This window comes from Scyliorhinus torazame, chromosome 12 (genome assembly GCF_047496885.1).
Source record: "Scyliorhinus torazame isolate Kashiwa2021f chromosome 12, sScyTor2.1, whole genome shotgun sequence".
In the NCBI taxonomy this organism is placed as follows: domain Eukaryota; kingdom Metazoa; phylum Chordata; class Chondrichthyes; order Carcharhiniformes; family Scyliorhinidae; genus Scyliorhinus; species Scyliorhinus torazame.
Genome location: NC_092718.1, coordinates 17425970 through 17450522, shown reverse-complemented (window position 1 = coordinate 17450522; position 24553 = coordinate 17425970). Strand labels below are relative to the sequence as shown.

At 52.7% G+C, this 24553-nt stretch overlaps 1 protein-coding gene across 3 annotated transcripts in view; it reads right to left on the bottom strand.

Moving 5' to 3' along the window:
* The window catches only part of coro2ba (coronin, actin binding protein, 2Ba), a 241835-nt gene that overhangs the window by 70995 nt on the left and 146287 nt on the right, over positions 1-24553 (bottom strand). For all 3 annotated transcript variants that reach the window (XM_072470477.1, XM_072470478.1, XM_072470476.1), the window contains exon 2: positions 11701-11901. In XM_072470477.1, coding sequence (XP_072326578.1) covers positions 11701-11901 — 201 coding nt within the window. The remainder of the gene's footprint in view (positions 1-11700; positions 11902-24553) is intronic.

Sequence of the window (24553 nt, the reverse complement as noted above, 5' to 3'; positions counted from 1 at the left end):
GGAGCCCTCGAATGTTTAACTGTAAGGCAAAGAGCCTGTATTGTTAAAGTGCCTTTAAATTGAGTAAAATTCGCCAAGGTGAGTCACTATAAAATAAATAATGTCACAGACGGATATCTAAGGAAATAATAGGGCAAGTGACCTCAGTCGAAGAAACACCTCAAATGAAGAAAGTGGGGTAGAGAGGCAGGTTCAGGAAGGCGGCTCCCCAGCTTCGGGCCTACACACCGCTGAAGGTACAGTCACCAGCGGTGGAGCGTTTAAAATCAGGGATGCTCGAGAGCCAGAATTCAACAGGGCCGTAAATGTCTCGAAGGCTTGTGGGGTGGGAGGAGGTGACAGAGGCGGGGGTGGGGGTGGGGGGTGGGGGGGGGGTGGGGGGTGAGGCCAGGGAGGGGTTTGAAAACAAGGATAAGAATTTTAAAATTTGGAGGGGTTGCTTAACTGGGGGTCAACAGAGGTCATTGAGCATGACGGAGGTTGGGGTGGGGGGGGGGGGGGGGGGGTGGTAAAAGGAGGAACGGATGGCAGGGTTTTTAATTACCTCAATTTACAGAGGGTGTGTGGGAACCCAGCTGGGAATGTGCGGGAATACTCAAATCTAGAGATGTCTAATGATATTCTAGTGAAACACGGATGTCTTTCCCCCCCCCCCCCCCTCAGAGCTCAGAACAATGAGAATCAATAATAAACCTGGTGGACAGGTATTAAATATTCCTGTAATAATGTAGAAACAGAATAACTTAAATGTTATTCTTCGCACCGCTGTAATGTTTAAATAAGAGTTCCCAATTGGTGTGGCAATATATTGTCTTCGGCCCAAACTCTGTTCCCTCGTGACTGACTCCATCCCCCTTCGTGGCAACAGTCTGCGATTAAGCCAGTCTGCCCATACCCTGGGTGTCACCTTTGATCCCCAGCTGAGCTTCCAATCGCGTACTCGCACCATCTCTAAGACCGCCTATTTCCACTTCTGATACATTGTCTGGCTTCAACCCTCGCAGCTCATTGGCTGCTGAAACCCTCGTCGGTGTCTTTGTTCCCTCTGACCTGGCTATTCCAGTGCCCGCCTGACTACTCTCCCACAGCCTACCCTCCTGTAACCTTGAGGCCAGCCATACCTTCCTAACTCACAACAGGTTCTGTTGACCAATCGCTTCTGTGCTCACTGACCTACACTGGCTCCGGGGGCGCGATTTAACGGGGGGGGGGGGGGGGGGGGGGGGGAAAGGAGTCCCTTTTTGGGCGCATTTCGCGGGGTCGTTCTCGGTGCTCTATCAGACAGGACTCTGTTTTTGGCCGCAGTGAGGAATGCCGCATCAAGGCCACACTTCCCTTCATTTCCTGCATTAACAAACTGAGCCAGGGTGGCAATGCCGGGGTGCCCAGATGGCAGTGCCAAGGTACCAGTCTGGCAGTGGCACGCTGCCGGGGTGTCAGCAGAAGTGCTTCGGCCCCACAATCCACCGGGATCTTTGCATTCTTCTACCTTGATCTCTTGAGCACCCTGGATTTTAATCGCTCCACCATTGCTGGCTGGGCCTTCAGCAGGTTGCCCGCCCCTCAGCTCTGGAAGAGTCTCCCTCCCTCCATCTCTCTCTGCTTCCCTAACTTGCTCTCCTCCTTTAAGACGCTCCTGGAAACCAAGCTCTTTGATCAAACTTTAAGTCATCAGACCCATCTGCGACTCTGGGTCATATTTTATTTTCATAGAATCATAGAATTTACAGTGCAGAAGGAGGCCATTCGGCCAATCGAGTCTGCACCGGCCCTTGGAAAGAGCACCCTACCTAAGCTCACACCTCCACCCTATCCCCGCAACCCAGCAAACCCCACCTAACCTAAGGGCAATTTATCATGGTCAATCCACCTACAGCTGAACATCTTTGGACTGTGGGAGGAAACCGGAGCACCCGGAGGAAACCCACGCACACACGGGGAGGATGTGCAGACTCCGCACAGACAGTGACCCAAGCCGGAATCGAACCTGGGACCCTGGCGCTGTGAAGCAACTGTGCTAACCACTCTGCTACCGTGCCGCCCTGTATAAATATAGGTTGTTGTATAATGGCTGCTTTTAGTTCCGATTTGCAGCCATGTATGAAAGGTTCACCATTCAATAGCTTGAGTTTCTGTAATTCTCTTACATCCAATAACCTTGATGTGGAGATGCCGGCGTTGGACTGGGGTGGGCACAGTAAGAACCAGGTTAAAGTCCAACAGGTTTGTTTCAAATCACTAGCTTTCGGAGCACTGCTCCTTCCTCAGGTTCCTTCACCTGAGGAAGGAGCAGCGCTCCGAAAACTAGTGATTGGAAACAAACCTGTTGGACTTTAACCTGGTGTTGTGAGACTTCTTACTGTATCCAATAACTGGTTTATAACAAAACAGTAACAGTGTTGCAAAAGAGCTTCATTTGTTGGAAGTACGTCTGATGTTCCTGAGGCTGAGGAAGGTGCTCTATAAATGCAGGTCGATAACCCAGCGCAATACAGATTGTTACTTTATAATCCCAGATCAGAGAAGGCCATTCGGCCCATTGTTCCTGTGCTGGCACAGTTAGTCTTATTCCTTTCTTCTTATCAACCTAGACCTGAAGATATTTGCAGATATAAATAAGATATTTTAACATTTTTTTTGAAAATGTATTCTTAAATCCCTCCATTTGCAAGTACTGGACCGAATTAGCTTTAGTGCAGCAAAACTAGCCTTGGTCAAATCAAACAATCTGAAATGAATGAAAATCGTTTTCATTCATTTCAGATTGTTGAAATGAAATGAAAATCGCTTATTGTCACAAGTAGTCTTCAATAAAGTTACTGTGAAATGCCCCTAGTCGCCACATTCCGGCGCCTGTTCAGGGAGGCTGTTACAGGAATTGAACCGGGATGCTGGCCTGCCTTGGTCTGCTTTCAAAGCCAGCGATTTAGCCCTGTGCTAAACAGCTTGATTTGACCAAGGCTAGTTTTGCAGCACTAAAGCTAATTCGGTCCAGTACTTGCAAATGGAGGGATTTAAGAATACATTTTCAAAAAATATATTAAAATATCTTATTTACACCTATTCTTGAGCTGAGAACACAATGGAACTGTTGAGATCAGTGCGTTACTGTAGCTGCGCACGTAACTGCTATTCATTGTTCTTCCACAGGGTGGTGGTGTTGCCTCTATAAATCAACACTTCATCTGTCCCTTCGTCCAAAGGCTGCACTCAACCTCCCTCAGCCTCTAGCAATACACTGGCTTAACTTCCAACTCTTAACACCCGCCTGTTTTCATCCAGTCGGTTCAGTGGAATGAAAATTGCATTGCTTAGACAGCAGATGGGCAATCTGCCCTTGCAGATTACCGCCCAGCTGGTAGGCACACCTCCCCTGCCCTTGCCACACCTTCCAAACTTAAAACCACGGGAGGTTCCCGAGCTACTTATGATTTTCCACCCCGTCCATCCAGTAACAGCTGCTGTTCGTACTCCCACCAGCGGTGGTGCTGCAGCCTTCCATCGGCAACACCTGAAACAAAAGACTTGCGTTTATATATCACCTTTCCCAACCACTGACATCCCAAGCACGTCACAGGCAATTAAGTACTTTTTGAACTGTTGTAACACACAGCAAACTTGCATAAACAGCAATCTAATAACGACCAGATAATCTGACCTATCGCGACGTTGATTGGCTGGGACACCGGGAATCAGCCGCCCACTCTTCCTCGAGAGAGTGCCCTGGGATCTTTCACATCCACGCGGGCAGGTAGATGGGGCCCCTCGATTTGACCTCTCTTCGAACAATTGGCAGCTCGGCCTGTGCTGCATTCCCTCAGCACTGCGCCGCTAGCATCGACCTAGACTGGTACACTCAGATCCTGGAATGGGAATCGAACCCACAGCTTTCTGACCCAGGTGCGGGGGCACTTCGCACTGAGCCACAGCTAGCCTGTTGTTTCTACAGAGCTCGGCCTGTCCCACCCGGTTTCAGAAGGGCACCATGATACCTTTGTCACTGAACATGGGCAAGGCCAGCGGAGATTCAGCAACGCGTCCATAAAAGTGTTCCGGCTGTCACACAATTTGTCGCATTTCCAAATTTCTGCGTCCCCCACCTTCTCGATACAAAAAAAGGGATTCAGTCAATTCCTATGAATATCTTCAGAAGGATTTGTTGACGAACCTCTACTTAACCTCAGAATGCTGAGCAAGTAGACCTCATGCCCTTCAGTAACAGGCTGGCATTGCTGGCTGTCACATTTTGAGCTGGTACAGATGAGGGGGGGGGGGGCAATGCTTTGCCTTACAGATGGGGTTTCTTTATTGGTACAGACTGTGGGTTGAAAGGGTCAGTGGTGAGCGAGCGTGACGTCGCTCAGTGGTCCCTGTAATCCCTCCGTGTCAATCCTCAACATGAAACTGTAATTAGTGTACAAACAGCTTGCTTGTTCCTGAGAGTAAACTTTTGTCAACCTCCACACTTATTATTCTGACCCAACCCTGCCTCTGCCTCGGAATCTGGGCGCTGTCGCTGGTGTCTGTCTCCCAGCCCTGCGTCCCTCCTCCGCCCTGGTCTGAAAGCAGAACCTCACTGATAAGCAGCCACCCACATTCTCATTCAATCTACTCCAAACAATTAGCTGACAGAAGCAGTCAGTGCCGGCCCGCAGTCCGTTGTAAATTACAACCCTGCTCAGATCTTTCACTATCTCTGGCCGCCGTGGCAGACGCTTCGTTTTGGAACCTCTGTTCCCTTGCGATGTCGATTAACAGGAAGCTAAACCTTTGACCCAGGCAGTGCCGTCTGCCGCAGGAGCAGGATTCCCAGCACTATAGAATTATAGAATCCCAACAGCGCAGTAGGAGGCCATTCAGCCCATCGAGTCTGCACAACCCGCCGAAAGAGCACCCGATCTAAGCCCACTCCCCCGCCCTATCCCCATAACCACACCTAACCTGCACATCTTTGGACTGTGGGAGGAAACCGGAGCACCCGGAAGAAACCCACGCACACACGGGGAGAACGTGCAGACTTCGCACAGTCACTCCAACGTGGGCCGCTTCTGTGTAGGAGCTCGCTTGGCAGCTGGTTAGGTGGGTTGGCCATGCTAAATTGACCCCTAGTGTCTAAAGGTTAGGTAGAGTTATGGGGATAGAACAGGGGAGTTGGGCTAGGTTAGAGTGTTCTTTTATAGGGTTGGTGCAGACTTAATGGGCCGAATGTCCTCCTTCTGCACTGCAGGGATTCTACGGGATTTTATGGGAATGCCCCCAAATCGCCCCTTGCTCTCCCAGTAAACACTTCCAGGTTTCTCTGCTGAGTCGTTACACTAGATAGGGGCTCATCACGCACTGAAAAATACTGTCGGGTGGCGCAGGTAAGACCTGGGCCGGGATTCTCCCAGCCCGTGCCGGGTCGGAGAATCGGCGGGGGGGCCGCGAGAAACCCGCCACGCCACTCCGACACTGGGCCGCCGATTATCCGGCGACCGGAGAATCAATGCCAATCGCGCCCCCGCGGTCGCCGTCGCACCGGTCGGGGGCCGTTGAAAGTGCCCCCCCCCCGCCCCCCCACTCCCCCCGGCGATTCTCCACGCTCGACGGACCGAGTCCCGCCGGCGTGGTTAACATATGGTGCTACCCGGCAGGACCTCGGCGTTCCGGCTGCGGGGCCGTCCTGGTGGGGGGGGCGGGGGGGGGGGGGGGGGGAGCCGACTCCAGAGGGGGGGGGGCCTCCACGGTGGCCAGGCCCCCGATCGGGGGCTACCGATCGGCGGGCGCGCATTCCGGGGAGGGCCTAGGTTCCTCCGCGCCGGGCCCCCGGAGGGCTCCGCCATGCTGCGCGGGGGCCGTCGCGGAGACGGCCGTGCAGGGCCGGCTTTCGGCACCGGAGAAGCGTACAGCACTCTGGCACCGTTCTAGTCCCCTGGAATCCGGAGAATAACTGGGCCAGGAGGCCCGTTGAGGCCGGCTTACAGCACTCCGGTCGGTGTTTACGCCGGCGTCAACACTTGGCCAGGATTTCGGAGAATCCCGGGCCTGATGAACCTTCTCCCTCCACTGGGGAGAACTCAGTGTCCTTTGCAGTGGAACAGAGTCTACAAATACTTCTGCCCACGGCCGATCCCTCCCATTTGGACACAGTTGCCAGTGGCTGCTGGCCAGTTCACGGAGTGCGAATAGGAAAATGTGGAGCTGGTGGAAACCGGCAGAGACAGGAAACTTCCAGAGATTGTGTTTTGTGGAGCCCTCATTTAGAAACTTGCTGGCAGCTTTCTTGCCCTGAGTCAGAAGATGATGGGGGGATTCCCCGATCTCCCACGCCGAAATCGCGTTCGGCGACCAGCGGAGAAACCCGTTGGCACCGGAATTGGGGCTGGCACCGCTTTGGTGATGCCCTGCCCCCCTCCAAAACGCCGGACGGCCTCAGGATGTCATCTGAGGGCCTCCCCCAAATGCTACGCCCCTGATGGACCCAGTTCCTGACGGCGTGGGTCACCCATGCTATTTGTTTCCAGGAACACGGTGAGGCGGCTGCGGACCCAGTTCAGCGCCACCACAGACGGGGGGAGAGCCCATCCGCGGGCGGGGGGCACAGGTGCGGGGTGGTCCGGCGATGGCGAGCCTGGCCTAAGGGGGCCACTTTGTCAGGCCAGGTCTGCGCGCAGCTGGTGCCATGTTGCCCGGCGCGGCCATGGATCCGGCAATTCTCCGGCCGTATCGGCAGCTAGAGCCGGCTGCTCTAAGCTGCCAGCATGCTAGGCCCCCCCACCAGAAGGAGGATCAGTGGGCGTTTGCACCGTTTTCTCGGTCGTAAATGTCACCGTTCCCACGTCGGCGTCAGGACATAGTCTCCAAATCGGAGAATCCAGCTCCATGTGTTCAAGTCAACTCAACTCCCGATAATAATTGGGGGGGGGGGGGGGTGGCGGGGGGCGGGGCCAGTCTGATGGGCTGGGAATGGCTTTGCCTAATTGAATTAAATTGGCTGCAGATCTTCCACATGAACTGTCATAACCCCGTGGTGGACCATGGGAAACAATCATTGACGCCCCGTGGGACACATGGGGCACGGGCTCCCCAATAGGGGACGGAGGCCAACCATCTGGGGCATGTTATGAGCGAGGTATTAAAGCAGGGCCAACTCAAGGCCCAGTGAGACACGACCTCCCAGTTAGGATTGCTCTGGGAGTGAGATGCTATTTTACGCAAACTATGGTAAATATGTAAATAAATCCTTCTCCGTTTACAGCAACTTTCCTCTGAGTCATTATATTAACGGACGAGGTCTTCATGACATTTTTTTAAAAAATCAAGTGTTTTCCAAAACGAAAGTGGGCACGGAGGCGCAGTGGTTAGCACTGCTGCCTCACGGCGCCGGGGACCCGGGTTCGATCCCGGCCCCGGGTCACTGTCCGTGTGGAGTTTGCACATTCTCCCTGTGTCTGTATGGGTTTCATCCCCACAACCCAAAGATGTGCAGGATAGGTGAATTGGCCACGCTAAATTGCCCTTTAATTGGAAAAATAAAATAATTGGGTACTCTAACTTTATACAAAAAGAGAGTTTTCCAAAACGTGTTGGGCAAGATGCAGGGCCTTGAAGCAAAGATCAACATGGATCCAGAGGCCACGCCCAAGTTTTTCAGAGCTCGATCCATCCCCTATGCCTTATAGGTGAATGCTGAATCGCAACTTAATCGACCAGAAGAATTAAGTATCGTCAAACCTGTACAGTTTTCAGAGTGGGCGGCTCCAATCGTGCCAGTTGTGAAGCAGGATGGAATCATCAGAATACGCGGAGACGACAAACTAACTGTGAATCAAGCAGCCAAATTGGGTTGGAACCCAACACCAAGAATTGAAGATTTGTACTCTAAATTAGCAGGAGGTTTAACTTACACCAAACTTGATGTGAGTGATGCATACCAACAATTAGAGAGTAAGACAAAACTCTCAGGTAATTTGTTACCATAAATACCAACACAGGCTTATACCAATCTACCCAGTTACCCTTCAGAGTCTCATCTGCCTGTGCGCTATTCCAGTGCACGATGGAACGTTTACTACAGGACCTTCGCGCGGTGATTGTCTATCTCTTTTTTTTCATACCCAATTCAATTTTTCCAATTAAGGGGCAATTTAGCGCGGCCAATCCACCTACCCTGCACATCTTTGGGTTGTGGGGGCGAAACCCACGCAAACACGGGGCGAATGTGCAAACTCCACACGGACAGGGGCCCAGAGCCGGGATCGAACCTGGGACCTCGGCGCCCTGAGGCAGCAGTGCTAACCACTGCGCCACCGTGCTTCCCCCGTGATTGTCTATCTCGATGATGTACTGATTACAGGAGCATCTGAAAAGGAGCAACTGGCAACTCTCGAAGAAGTTTTTAAAAAGATTTTTGAAAGGACGGAGTAAGGCTGAAAAGGGAAAAATGTACGTTTTGAGCTCATGAAGTGACACACTTAGGATTCAGGTCTTTGGAGGAGAAGATCAAAGTCATTAAAGATACGCTGACCCCCAAAAATACATTGGAATTGAAATCCTTTTCAGGAATGGTGAACTATTGCGGCAGATTTATTCCCTAATCTTTCCACAATGTTGGCATCATATCTGCACCAACCCTTGGAAAGAGCACCTAACTCAGCCCACAGCCCCCATCCCCATAACCCAGTCACCCCACCTAACCTTTTTGGTCACTAGGGAGAAACGTAAGAACAAAGAACAATACAGCACAGGAATCTTCAGCCCTCCAAGCCTGTACCGGTCATGATACCACTGTGATATTATACAGCATGTGAGGAGTTAATGTTATGTTCAGCCTAGCCACTAGGGGGAGCGAATCATAGAATTTACAGTGCAGAAGGAGGCTATTTGGCCCATCGAGTCTGCACCGGCTCTTGGAAAGAGCACCCTACCCAAGCCCATACCCCCCACCCTATCCCCATAACCCAGTAACCCCACCCTAACGGCAATTTTGGACACTAAGGGGCAATTTTTTTTTTAGCATGGCCAATCCACTTAACCCGCACATCTTTGGACTGTGGGAGGAAACCGGAGCACCCGGAGGAAACCCACGCACACACGGGGAGGATGTGCAGACTCCGCACAGACAGCGACCCAAGCCGGGAATCGAACCTGGGACCCTGGAGCTGTGAAGCAATTGTGCTAACCACTATGCTACCGTGCTGCCCAGGGACAGTACTATAAATTGCACTGGCTCTTAAGCTAAGGGGAGGAGTTTAGACTGTATCTGAAGATAAGATTCACAGTTTATTGCAGAGTTAGTTAAGATATAATTGTTATAATTAGTAGATAGAGATAGTGTTAGTGAGTGTAGTTTAATTCTTACATGTATGTTTGCTATTCAGAATAAGTGTCGAACTCAAATTTAGTAGTCTTAATAAAATTAGTTAAGTTCTTCAAAATAGCTTTGTGCATCTTTGTGATTGCTACGCCCTTCGTCCTGGAAACCCCTCACAAGGATCACCACAGCCACCTTCGCATGTTCAATCCACCTAACCTGCACATCTTTGGACTGTGGGAGGAAACCGGAGCACCCGGAGGAAACCCACGCAGACACGGGGAGAACGTGCAGACTCCGCACAGCCAGTCACCCGAGGCCGGAATTGAACCCCGGATCCCTGGCGCCGTGAGGCAGCTGTGCTGACCACTGTGCCCCATGTGCCGCCCTGGTTTCCTGGCCACTATTGCCGAGGTTAGCTTTGCAATTCCAGATTTATTTAATGAACTGAATTTCAATTCCCCCAGCTGTCGTGGGAGGTATTTTGCCTCCCGATCGTTAGCCTAGGTCTCTGGGTTAATGGTCCAGTGACACCCCCCCCCCCCCCCCCCCCCCCCCCGCCCCCCCCACCTTCTCTCCATCTGGCCCATGGAGGTGGTGGGTTTTTGGGCTGCTGGGGACGACTGTGTGTGATTAACGCAAATGGAACAAAGAAAGCAAAGCGCTTTTCCCTCACCATTGTGAAGAATTACAGGCTGGCGCGAACCGCAGATTAAATAAATGACCCATTCCAGGCAGCTGGCATTGTGGGTTGAATGCCTGTTGCTATGGGATCGCCGGGGCCTGTTGTTGACACATTCCTGCTGGAGAATTCATTTAAACTGACATCTTTTCCATTAAAACGTGGGGCACCTGTGTGGATAATTTCTTTTTTTGGGGGGTCCAGTGCCATCTATGACTGGCTGCTCCCACGGGACTCCATGTATTAGGTTGTAATTTTCACTCAGTGTGGATTATGTGGGGTGGTGGATGGGATGGGGGGGGGGGGGGTACATCCAGGAGAGTGGGGGATGTTTTTTAATTAAACCAAAGTGCATGAAATGTAGTGAGGGGTGTAGCATCGTGCTGCGTAACATTTGTTGGAAAGTCCTGACTTAGGGATCACAATGTTTTACACTAAATGAGGGGGTGGGCACTCTGGGTACATAGCGAATTCCTGAGCTCCTCACACATCGGCAGAACCTTTGATTGTAGCCGGTCTTTTGTCCCCCAGTTTTATGCCTCCCCTGCCCGTGTATTCCTTTCTCAGCTCTCCGCCCCCCCCCAGCTGTGAAGCTGTTTGCTTTCTGATCCCTTTGCTCTCTAATTCGGTGCACTGTAGCGGGGTCTGTGTTAACCTGTCTCACAGCGCAGGTAGCTGTGTCCTGTAACTGCTGGCTGGGCGCCCCCCAACCCCTCCTCCCCCTCCCCCACGGTGGGGTGGGGAGGGGAGGGGAGGGGAGGGGGCGCCGGGCAGAGATCCAGCTGGATTGCGTCACCTCCACAGCTGGCCCGAGACGACCTGAACTCTCACACGGCACGGTTACGAGGGATTTCCTGTAATTCTTAATGCCGACTCTGGGGGGGGTCCACGCTCTGTGAGAAAAAGCTACATCAGAGATTTGACCCTTGCAGCAAAATAACTTGCATTTATATAGCACGGTAGCACAGTGGTTATCACTGTTGCTTCACAGCTCCAGGGTCCCGGTTTCGATTCCCGGCTTGGGTCACTGTCTGTGCGGGGTCTGCACGTTCTCCCCGTGTCTGCGTGGGTTTCCTCCGGGTGCTCCGGTTTCCTCCCACAGTCCAAAGATGTGCAGGTTTGGTGGATTGGCCGTGATAAATCGCCCCTTAGTGTCCAAAAAGGTTAGGTGGGGTTACTGGGTTATGGGGTGGAGGTGTGGGCTTGGGTAGGGCGCTCTTTCCAAGGGCTGGTGCAGACTCGATGGGCTGAATGGCCTCCTTCTGCACTGTAAATTCTATGATTCACGACCAGCTGGCCTCTCAAAGCACTTTGCAGGCCAATTAAGTATTTTTGAATCACTGCCTGAACAAATTGCAGCCAATCTGCACACAGAAATAAAAATGAGCAAATATTTTTGTATCTCTCTATCCCCCTCTTTCCCTGATCTCCTCTGACCATGGTAACGTTCTGTGTCCCAGTAATCCCTCTAACAGGAACACCGGCCTGAATCCCTTCTTTACAGCTATAACACTCTTTAATCGTATTTGCGCTATCAGGGATGTTTCCGAGTTGGGACTTTAGAAGCATTCCCAGTCACTGCTTAATTTGTTTATTTTTCTTCACTGGGTGGGCGGTTCTGAGAGAGGGTCTGGCAGCGAATCCGACTTCCTGTACAAACTACAGCGTGATGCTGCCTGTGCCTGAGGTTGCCATGGCTTCACCTTGCCGTGGAAATGCTTCTTACCTGTTCCAGTGGAATGACGAGAAAGGAGCCTCCGCCGGCAGCCTCCGTCACTATGGCGAGGAACTTGGGGTTGATGGCACAGAAGTGGTTGTCGTGGACGTTCTTGGTGATGGAGATGCCGTCGAAGCAGTGCTCCCTGCTGGCTGCCTTCCCGTAAACATTCCGAAACTTGGAGCTGCGATACTGTGGGCGCCATGACATCTGCAAAGCAAGCGGAGGCACCGTGTTAGTACCGATCCCCAGGTGCCAGCCAACATTCGGTGGCAACGGGCACATGACAGTGAAAGTCCCCTCTGGTGACCCATGTCCGCCTGACAATGAAATGTTGGACGTCCAACACCCTTTACCTCACCAAAGTTTAACCTAGAGACGGGCAGGAGAAGGGCAAAGCTCCCCATCTGCCGTGCCATTGTAAACCCATTCACCGAGAATGTTCTCCTTGTGACAAAATCACAGCTACATGTTTCTGTAACAGGCTCACAATGTCATGATGAATAACAAACCAACGAAACCTTGCCCTGTAAAGCACAGGATCATACGAAACACAAGGAGGCCATTTGACCCTGCCTCCCTGTTGCAGCTCCATTAAAGAACTCTCCAGTCGTGCGGCCCGGGGGCCACAGGTGGCCCACCTGGGTTCTGAGTGCATCACACGAGACATTTTGTTGACCGTTGCCCACGCGCAGGGTTGACACTTTCACCGACTTCTGTCCGCGTAGTTTCTTTCCCTCCCGGTATGACTCAATATTTTGGGCTGGGTTCTCCCGTTTCTGCACGAACCCCTCGCCGATTCCGGTACCGGTGAGGGGCTAGCACCGGCGGCGTGTGAAACACCCGCGGATCGTGCAGAAAATGGCTGGAGAATCGCCGGTTCCCAGGCTGACCAGCTGCACCGGTCACGCCGGAAAACACAGCGGCGGCCTGGCTGGACTGCATACACGCCCACCCTGACCCCACAGCCCACCCCCTGCCCACCCCCCCACCACTCGCCCCAGCCCGCGCAGACGCGCCCCCGGCCAGCGGCACGGATCCCGGCCGAGTGTGGCGGCGCTGGACACCGTCTGCAGCCGGCACGGCAGGTTCCCGACCTCTGGGACCGCACGTGGCCCCCGCCGTCGGGAACTCAGCCCGTCGGGGGCGGGTCAGCTGATGACGCGCCAACGGCCTTGCGACTCCGTGCGTCCCGATGCCGCCGATTTGGAGGGGGCGGAACATCGCGAACCGCCATCAAACCGGCGCCTGCCCCAATTCCGGCGTCGGAAGCCATTCTCCGCCGGATCGTCGATCCCGATTTTGCCGTCAGGCCAAGGAGAATTCCACACTTTGTTTTTACCATTTGAAGTTGGTGACAGTTGAAAATGAAATGAAATGAAAATCGCTTATTGTCACAAGTAGGCTTCAAATGAAGCTACTGTGAAAAGCCCCTAGTCACCACATTCCGGCACCTGTTCGGGGAGGCTGGTACGGGAATTGAACCCATGCTGCTGGCCCGACTTGGTCTACGTTCTGTTCATACAAAAATGATTAAGCATTTTCCATAACTCATTATGAAATATTCAATATGTATTAAATGTGTTTAACTTTATTCCTGGTTAGTGAAGAAACCTGATTTCGATCTTGCGGCTCACAGTGATGAAGGAGGGCCTCTCGTGCGGCCCATTCACTAGCCAAGGATGCCCATTGCTTATCCAATGTGTCCCACTCTCTCTCTCCTCAGCAATGAAATTGTTCCCCGTACAAATAAACACGCGGCTCTCTTTTGAAAGTTGGGGCGAAACCGCTTGCACCATACTGCTTGCACCATACCGCTTGCACCATACCGCCTGCACCATACCGCTTGCACCATACCGCTTGCACCATACCGCTTGCACCATACCGCTTGCACCATACCGCCTGCACCATACCGCCTGCACCATACCGCCTGCACCATACCGCCTGCACCATACCGCTTGCACCATACCGCTTGCACCATACCGCTTGCACCATACCGCCTGCACCATACCGCTTGCACCATACCGCTTGCACCATACCGCTTGCACCATACCGCTTGCACCATACCACTTGCACCATACCACTTGCACCATACCGCTTGCACCATACCACTTGCACCATACCGCTTGCACCATACCGCTTGCACCATGCATCCTTCACCTCTGATGGAGAATAAATGTTACCATCCAGACAGAGCATTGCTCGAATCAAGTGTGGGCGTGGAAGCAGTGAAACCACTTTGAAACTCCAACCACTCTCGTGCCCAGAGAATGGCAAGTGGTTTCTGTCCTTGCGTCTACCATGGAGACGTTATCTGTGGTGCAAGCACCAGATACAATAAAAATCCCTTCAATCAAATGGGAATAATGTGAACATTTATTGTAAATTTAGTTTAACAATTTCAAGGTTTCAGACTAATCCCTTGGTAGAGGCACCAATTATAAACTACTTAAGCTTTGCTCTTACAGCGCTAATACTGTTGGAATCCCGCACAAGATTAATACCACATAACAGTCCCCCGGCATCCACAATATTAGACAACCTTTAGAAGCTCTGTTCTGAAGCAGAAATGGAGGCATCGACTATTTTCTAAATGGGGAAATGCTTCAGAAATCAGAAGCACAAAAGGACTTGGGAGTCCTTGTTCACGATTCTCTTGAGGTTAGCGTGCAGGTTAAGTCGACAGTTAGGAAGGCAAATGCAATGTTAGCATTCATGTCGAGAGGGCAAGAATACAAGACCAGGGATGTACTTCTGAGGCTGTATAAGGCTCTGGTCAGATCCCATTTGGAGTATTGTGAGCAGTTTATGGCCTCGTACCTAAGGAAGGATGTGCTGGTCTTGGAAAGGGTCCAGAGGAGGTTCACAAGAATGATCCCTGGAATGAAGAGCTTGTCATATGAGAAATGGTTGAGGACTCTGGGTCTGTACGCACTGGAGTTTAGAAGGATGAAGGGGGGATCTTATTGAAACTTACAGGATACTGCGAGGCCTGGATAGAGTGGACGTGGAGAGGATGTTTCCACTTGTAGGAAAAACTAGAACCAGAGGACACAATCTCAGACTAAAGGGACGATCCTTTAAAACAGTGATGAGGAGGAATTTCTTCAGCCGGAGGGTGGTGAATCTGTGGAACTCTTTGCCGCAGAAGGCTGTGGAGGCCAAATCATTGAGTGTGTTTAAGGCAGAGATAGATAGATTCTTGATTAATAAGGGGATCAGGGGTTATGGGGCGAAGGCAGGAGAATGGGGATGAGAAAAATATCAGCCATGATTGAATGGTGGAGCAGACTTGTTGGGCCGTGTGGCCTAATATGGTCTTATTTGCCTCAGCTTTCTGTGTCCCTCTCTTGTAGCTGAATGCGAAATTAAAAAATTCTGCAGAACCTTTGGCCACCTCGGGATATCCTGGTGAAGCACCTTTTGAAGTGTAGCCACTTGTTGAAATGTGGGAAATGCAGCGCCCAATTTACACACAGCAAGATCCCATCACAGCCTGGTATGGCAACTGCTCGGCCTATGACCGCAAGAAACGTCAGAGAGTCGTGAACACAGCCCAGTCCATCACACAAACCTGCTTCCTATCCATTGACTCCATCTACACCTCCCGCTGCCTGGGGAAAGCGGGCAGCATAATCAAAGATCCCTCCCACCCGGCTTACTCACTCTTCCAACTTCTTCCATTGGGCAGGAGATACAGAAGTCTGAGAACACGCACGAACAGACTCAAAAACAGCTTCTTCCCCGCTGCTACCAGACTCCTAAATGACCCTCTTATGGACTGACCTCATTAACACTACACCCTGTATGCTTCATCCGATGCCGGTGCTTACGTAGTTACATTGTATACCTTGTGTTGCCCTATTATGTATTTTCTTTTATTCCCTTTCCATTCCATGTACTTAATGATCTGTTGAGCTGCTCACAGAAAAATACTTTTCACTGTACCTCGGTACACGTGACAATAAACAAAATCCAAATCCAAATCCAATCCAAACATCAGATAATCTCTTTTAAGTGATGTTGGTTGAAGGATAAATAGTGATCCGGGCACCAGGCTCTGCTCATCGTCAAACAGTGGCTGTCGACCGAGTGGTCACGCGATGACGTGGTTACTTAAGAGGTCACATGACCGAGTTCTCAGCAGAGTGCGGGTAGAGTACAGGCATGTAATAGATGCTCAGATAGTGAGTAAGATGTTGTTTGTGACAAGTCCTTGGTCGCCAGGCTTTGGGAATACAGCACACAGTGTCCATGGGATTTTTATGCGTTCACCATAGAGGGTTTAACCTTCTCAACTTAAAGTCTGCACCTCCAACAATGCTGCACCCCCACCCCCCTTGCAGTAATACACTGGGAGTGTCAGTCTGGAATACATGTTTAGGTTCCCACAGTGGTGCTTGAACCCATAATATTCTGACTCTGAGGCATAAAGTTAATTACAGCACACCAAAGATAGTGAACTGGCTAATTATACAATGTCATTGAGCCATAGAACATAGAACAGTACAGCACAGAACAGGCCCTTCGGCCCTCGATGTTGTGCCGAGCATTGTCCGAAACCAAGATCAAGCTATCCCATTCCTTCATTCTGGTGTGCTCCATGTTCCTATCCAATAGCCGCTTGAAAGTTCCTAAAGTGTCCGACTCCACTATCACAGCAGGCAGTCCATTCCACACCCTAACCACTCTCTGTGTAAAGAACCTACCTCGGACATCCCTCCTATATCTCCCACCCTGAATCTTATAGTTATGCCCCCTTGTAACAGCTATATCCACCCGAGGAAATAGTCTCTGAACATCCACTCTATCTATCCCCCTCATTATCTTATAAACCTCTATTAAGTCGCCTCTCATCATTCTCCGCTTCAAAGAGAAAAGCCCTTGCTCCCTCAACCTTTCCTCATAAGACCTGTCCTGCAAATCAGGCAGCATCTTAGTAAATCTCCTTTGCACCCTTTCCAATGCTTCCACATCCTTCCTATACTGATGTGACCAGAACTGCACGCAATACTCCAAATATGTATAGTTGCAGCATAACCCCGCGGCTCTTAAACTCAAGCCCCCTGTTAATAAACACCAACACAGTATAAGCCTTCTTCACGGCTCGATCAAAATGACCTGGAAGGACTCATCAGATTATCTATAAGTTTATATTTTCTCACCGGTGAAATTTAGCCCCGATAATATTGGGGGAACATTTTCATCCTGCTAAATCAGCTGCTGAAAATTCATGTTTGTGTTTCGCCTTTTTATTAGCGAAGTGCAACAAATGTTTTAAAGAAACGGTGAGAACAGAAAAGAGAGACACGGTGCGGAAGTTTTTCATCTTGGACTCATCAGAACGATCAGGCGATCACAACAATTTACACTGCGGGAGGAAGGTGGTTCTGGTTGGTTGGCAAATCAACTCTGATTGGTCGAGGCAGTGCCATGGAGACAGCAACGGGGCACTATGGGCTTCCCAAACTCTTTGCGGCCCCCAGACCTCGTCAGCCAGAGTCAACCTGCCGACCAATCAGCAACCCTTTTCTCCTGAAGGACAAATTGCTGTATTTGTTTGAAATTTTCATTCGGCGGGAGTGGACGACGTACTGGTAATGTCACTGGGCCAGTAATGCAAGACATCCTGGCAAATGTTGTGGGGAACAGGGTTCCACTCCCACCATGGCAGCTGATGGAATTTGAAGTCAAGTTACAATCTGGAATTATAAAGCTAGTCTCAGTAATGATGACCATGGAAACCATTGTTGGCTCTTGGTTCACTAATGCCCTTTAGGGAAGGAAATTTGCTGCCCATACCTGGCCTGTCCTACATGTGACTCCAGCCCCAAGGCAATGTGGTGGACTCAAGGTTCGAGGGCAATTAGGGATGGGCAACAGATGCCGGCCTTGCCAACGACCCCCACATCCCATGAAAGAATAAAGAAAAAGAAAAATTCCCATGTTTGACCTGATGAGTGAGAGATGAAAAACTTTGGCGTCATGGCTCCTTTTTCAGCAACGCTCAAGTTCTGTCCAACCAAGTGGTTGTAAGTAATGGTAGATGCAATCCTGCAGGTCGAGGTCTCAGCCTGGCACTATCGTGATTGTAATATGGGCAGCCGCCAACTTCGGTTGGTACCTCACCCTGCTGGGAGGGGCATGATTACAGCCACAGTTACAGTACAGTACAGGGATGTGGACGTGTAGCAGGGGAGGAGGGGGGGGGGGGGGCGCAGGTAACAGGACTGAGATCAAAAGACAGAGTAAAATAATCACTTACTGCAGATGTCAGAATAACTCATGTTGCTGCTAGTCAACTTTGAAGGGCTGCGCCGAGGGAAATATTTGGCAGTCAAATAGTGAAAACTACCGTGCCACGCACATTTTCCGAAGGGCGGCCTGTCTCGACCACCATAACTATCCATTCTCGCAGTCCTGTCACATGTGAAATGTGAAGTTCTATTTGTTCGCGGATGACTTCATTTCTCGTGATTTACAGGGCAAATTGCACCAGTTCACAGGCAAGAGCAAGATCTATCCTTTCCAACACATTGTCGTGGATTCTCACTCCGCTGCGATCTGCTTTTATTGGACGCAGTGTTGCACAGACAGGCTGACCTGACACTGGACCCTAATGAACTGAGAGAGCCCTCTGCCTGCCTGAATGAGACAGTTTGAGGAATACAACAGTCCCATTTTTCCTGTAATTAAAGAAAAGCCGAAAACAGCAACAGGCAAGTGTTGGTCCCTCAGAAGTGCTGGGCAGCTGCTTGTACAAGAGCCCTTTATAGATCCAAACCCCGAACAATCAAAACATTCACATTTAGAATAGGCACCCGCTTATACCAGACAATAAGTGAGGAGCATTATCCATTTACATTAACGTCCATCTCAAAGTCGCCGCTTACAGAGTCCTTAGTGTGCCGGTTATTTTAGGGCAGAGACAGCTGTGTGCCCTCCTGAATTGACACCTTATTAAAAAGGTGGCAGTGATGGCTCAATGGTATCAGTCTCGCTGCTGTGTCAGAAGATCACTGGGCTGAAGAACCACTCCAGAGACTTGAGCACAATCACTTAGGCTGACGCAACAATTTCACCATCGGCCAAGGTGGGATTTGAATCCGGGTCCCAGGGGTGTCGACCTGAATCTCTGGATAGGGCGCGGTATTCTCCCCCCCACGCCGGGTGGGAGAATCGGCGGGGCGTCGCGCAGGCCGCGCCACGCCGCCCCGACACCCGCACGATTCTCCCAACCCCCCCAAAACCAGCGGCGCGAGAATCGCGCCGGGCCGCTCGGAGAATCGCCGCAAACGGCGAGCGGCCATTCTCCGGCCCCAATGGCCCGAGCGGTCGGCGAAAAAAATGACAGTCGCGCCGGTGCCGTTCACCCCTGGTCGCTGCCAGCGAGAACTGTGCGGGAATGCTGGGGGGCGGCGGCCTATGGGGGGGGGGCGGGGGGGGGGGGGAGGGAGGGGGGCTCCTTCACCGGGGGGGGCCTCCGATGGGGTCTGGCCCGCGATCGGGACCCACCGATCGGCGTGCCGGCCTACTCCCCCCACCGGGCCTACCTCCTTCCTCGGCCGGCCCTAGAACCCGGCGCCATGTTGGTGAGGGGCCGGCGCACGTAAGAAGTTCCCCCCGCATGCGCAGGAATGAGCTACCCCAATTGCGCATGCGCGGGTTGGCGCGGCGCCCGATTGGTGCCGCATAAGGAGGCTGGAGCCCCCCCCCCCGGACCATCTGGAGTCAACACCCCCACCAACCCCCAATGCCACCCAAGGGATCACCACGGAGAAGGGCTCCGAGGAGACCACCATCAAGGTGTCACAGCTATCACCCCCATCAACGCAGAGACACATACCTCGGTGCGCAGCATTACTGTGCAGGCTTCTTGGGTACAATCTGGTGAGCTCCGCATAGTTGCTGATGCACACCATGTGGAGGCAGGAACATCCAAGGGGGACAGCAGTCGGAGGTCCGCTGGATCCCAGCGCACAGCTGAGTCCCAGTCAGATGCTGAGCCTCTGGTTACGGTTATCCCGGAGCTGATGTGGATACTAGGACACGGTCATGACATTCAGGAGGGGTCAGTGACACTCCAGCGAGTGCATAGCCAATTGGAGGAGTCCCAAAGGCTACGGGCCCAGGAGATGATGCCGACAATGTGTGGCACCGATGCCAACACTGCCAGGGTGGCAGCTGCAATGGAAAGCCTGGAGCTCGAGGTCAGCTGAGTGGTGGTGTCCAAGGCATGGCTCAGTCTGTGATGACCATGGCTGAGGGCCTCGACATCATGTCCCAGTCGATGAGGGACATGCCCCAGATGCCAGTGGACATTACCGAGGGACTACAGAGTGAGGCCCAGTCACTGAGGAGCATCGCTGAGGGCGTCAACACCATGGTGCATTCAACGGGGAGACACCAGGACTGGCGGAACCAGATGACGGGCGGAGCCAGAGGCCTCTGGAGCTTATTCCAGCTGCCCCTTCATCCCATGGATTCCCGCAGGGCCGAATGGGCCGAGGAGGAAGCACTGGAGGCAAACCCCGTGCCTGTCACCAAGGAAACGATGGCAGGGTAATTGAGGGGGAGGGGGGAAGGATGCGAATGGCCTCTTCCTATGAGAAGCGGGCTACTATGAGGCCCTCCCTGGTCCTCCGGGCATGCAGGACCCTTGCCAGTCCTCCATCCTCCGGCTCCTCTTCTGCATCTTCCCCGGGCTCATCCACCATCCTTTTCTGGTCCTCCTCTTCCGCAGACAAGGCCGCACGTTCCTCCTCCTCCAGAATGTCACCGCGCTGCTATGCCAGGTTGTGATGGGCACAGCGGACCACCACAAAGCGGGAGACCCTCTGGGGGGTGTACTGCTGGGCACCACCACAATGCTCCAGGCATCGGAACTGCATTTTGAGCAGTCCGATACAACGTTCAATGACAGCACAGGGGGCAACATGGGCCTCGTAATATTGGGTCTCCGGCCTCTGCACTGACATCATCAGCCAGGGCCTCAGCAGGTACCCCTTATCCCCCAAGGGCCAACCCGTCATCCTGGGGTGGTCCTCCAGGATGCCGAGGATCTCTGAGTGTCTGAGGATGTATGTGCCATGCTCCCTGGGAAGTGTGCACACACGTAAATGACCCAGGGGTGGTGGTGGCACACAAGTTGAACATTGAGGGAGTGGAATCCCTTCCCGTTAATGATGGGCACTCCCTGATGCCCCAGTGCGCGCAAGGCGACTGCGTGCTGTCGGTTATTCCCTAGACCTGGGCCATTCCAGCGATGGCGGAGAATCCTGTAGCTTGGGCATCCTGGCCCAGCTCAAATTTGAGGGGCGGCACATTAGCACAGTGGTTGGCACTGTTGCTTCACAGCATTAGGGGTCCCGGGTTCGATTCCCGGATTGGATCGCTGCCACTACCTGTAGTCTGCACGTTCTCCCCGTATCTGCGCGGGTTTTCTCCGGGTGCTTCGGTTTCCTCCCACCAGTTCTGAAAGACATGGGGCGGGATTCTCCGACTCCCCCCCCCCCACCACCACCCAACCCCCACCCCCCCCCCCCCCCCCGATCGGGTCGGAGAATCCCCGGGGGGGCGGCGTGAATCCCGCCCCTCCGACGCCGGCTGCCTTATTCCCCGGCGCCGGTTTTCGGGCGGGGATCGCGCCGGTCAGGAGCCGTTGGCAATGGGCCCCCGGAAATTCTCCGGGCCCCAACGGGCCAAGCGGCCGTGGGTTTCTGGCCAGTCCCGCCGGCGTGGATTGGACATGGTCCCACACGGCGGGACTTGGCTGGTAGGTCGGCTGGTGCGGTCCTTTGGGGGTGGGGGGTGCAGGGGCATCCGGCCCGGGGGGGGGGGGGGGGGCCACAGTGGCCTGGCCCACAATCGGGGCCCACCGATCTGCGGGTGGGTCTGTGCCATGGGGGCACTCCTTCCTTCCGCAGCCGGCCCCTGCAGGGCTACACAATGGCCGGCGCGGAGAAGACACCCCTCTGCACATGCGCTAGAATACGCCGGTCTGTGCATGCGCGGAAGCACGCCAGCGATTCTGCGCATGCACTAACTCACGCTGGCAATGAAGTTGCTGTGAAAATTTCCTAGTCGCCACACTCCGGCGCCTGTTCGGGTACACGGAGGGAGAATTCAGAATGTCCAATTCACCTAACAAGCACGTCTTTCGGGATTTGTGTGAGGAAACCGGAGCACCCGGAGGAAACCCACGCAGACACGGGGAGAGTGTGCTGACTCCGCACAAGACAGTGACCCAAGCCAGAATCGAATCAAGGACCCTGGCGCTGTGAAGCGACAGTGCTAACCACTGTGCTACCGTGCCGCCCAATGTGGTTCGATAAGCCACAAACTTATTTTGTGGCATTCCGAGGTGTCATAAGTGTGGAGTGCCAAGAGGAGACATGGAGCACTTATCCTGGCCGATCGCAGGTACGTCACTCATCTTCCACCGACACTGCACTTCAGCCCTCTTGGTCAGCCTGCTGGCACTGCCCAGTGCTGCCAGCGTCTCCCAGTCGGGATTGGTGACCTCGCTGGAGGGTCTGCTGCCAATCTGAGGGTAGGTAGCTGCCCTTCTCTTCTCCAAGGCATCCAAAATTCTTGTGAGGACCCCCTTGGTGAACCATGTAGCAGGCCTCTTGGCTGCCATCCCCCTGACCTGACTGTGAGCTACGGAGTCATTTAAACGCAGCGCTCTCTCGATTGAAGCTCTCGGCGATCCTCTGGGTTGGGCGAATCAGACACTTCGCCTCTCAGTGCGCCATTTTGCACGTGGGGAGAACATTTTTTTTAAAGTGCCTACAGAGTGCGATCCACATCACGCCGGGGGGAATCAAACCAGTTTTATCGCCGAAAATTACACTTTGTCTTTTTGGGGAGAATATCCTCCCAATGATTCTTCCAATGCAACCAATAACTTGTTGATTATCCGTGGTAAGACATGGCAACATACCATGTAAACCTTCTAATATTTGAAGTGTGTTTTTAAGAGACGGATGATTGTGGTGGGAATGGTATAAAATGAACAGTTACAGCTGCCCCTTTACTCCAGTTTGTGGCTTATCGAACCACATTGGGTGGCACGGTAGCACAGTGGTTAGCACTGTCGCTTCACAGCGCCAGGGTCCCGGGTTCGATTCCTGGCTTGGGTCACTGTCTGTGCTGAGTCTGCACGTTCTCCCCATGTCTGCGTGGGTTTCCTCCAGGTGCTCCGATTTCCTCCCACAAGTCCCGAAAGACGTGTTTGTTGGGTGAATTGGACATTCTGAATTCTCTCTCTGTGTACCCGAACAGGCGCTGGAGTGTGGCAACTAGGGGTTTTTCACAGTAACTTCATTGCAGTGTTAATGTAAGCCTACTTGTGACTCTAATAAACATTATTATTATTAAAGTCAGGTGCCCTGGCATACAGGGCATCTGTGACCTCATCTTGTGGGCTGTAAGATTGTGAAATGCTGCGCAAGTCCCTGTTCGAGCCCTGGAACCGATGGCATAAATGTTCAGGGCTGCAGTGACCTTCACAGCCACCGGGAGAGGGTGTCCTCCTCCTCTATTGGGTGGCAAGGCCGTGATGACGTGGCACAGGTGCTGCACTGTCTCTTTGTTGAGACAGAATCTCCTGCGGCATATTCGGTCTGTCATCTCCTTGAAAGAGCAACAATGCCTGTACACCTTGAGCAATCGGCAGCGTCCCCCTCTGGGTCTGTCCTCAGCCTGATGGGCGCCTCGGTCTTCATGGTGTGCGGCGACCCCCTGCACATGGGTGCCGCCTCAAGCCTGCGTTGATACTGCTGCCTTCTCCGGCGTCCGGCTGCCTGGGCTGCCGCCAGCACGACGAAGGCAATCTCTGCAGGACTGACACCGCCGCCCATTTTGGTATCAGCAAGGAAGTGGAGAAGGAAGGAGACCGACAATCGGTTAGGGCTTCCACCCTGGGACCCTCAAATCCCCCAAGCCTCCCCACCCTTGCGTGTCCCGCCTTCTCTCTGAGTGCCATCCACCGAACCAGTTGTGCTGGAAAACCTCGCTCTGCACACTCACCCCCGGCCACAATAGGAGCCCCTAGACCCCAGACCCCTGCCAGGAAAGTTAGGGAGACCGTGCTCAGGTGCCCTCCCATGATCCACACTCTCACCCTTTGGTCATGATGCTAAAACTTCGAATATATTCAAGAGGTGGCTGGATATAGCACTTGGGGAGAATGGGATCAAAGGCTATGGGGAGAAAGCAGGATTGGGCTATTGAGTTGGATGATCAGCCATGATCGTGATGAATGGCGGAGCAGGCTCGAAGGGCCAAAAGGCCTCCTCCTGCTCCTATCTTCTATGTATTTGTGTATCTATGTGAGGCTAGCCCTAGTGCTGAAGCCCAACTCTTGAGTGTTTGATTATTGGCTGCTGCCTCTATGGTGCTGACACTTCTCGAGGTCAGGCAAACTCTTCAGGCTCCAAACTTTGGATTGAAATGCGATGTAACAATCACCGTCGAGACATTGCACAAGTACCCAGGAGAATGCACTGGAGAGCTGTGAAGGGCTCTCACAGCTAACAAGGCAATACCTATTGACAATAGTCTTCTGCTGTGGAGCTAGAGGCTGCTCCAGTACCCTTGAGCTGCGTGCCCAGAAATGGAAATGGCTCCTCCGTTCCCCTCAGCAGCCATTGTGCCAGCTTCATGTTTTTAAAAAGGAGCGCTAAACGACGCCTGCGTGATCTCGCTGGGGAGCCGGTTAATTCCTCGAAAGCTGTTGCATTCAACTTTCTTATCCCAGTTTCTTATCTCCCACACCAAAACTGTGAAAATGTGGGGCAGAATTCCACATTTCTGAGACGTTGACGCCAACGCAGAATCCGTGGCCTTTTACGACAGA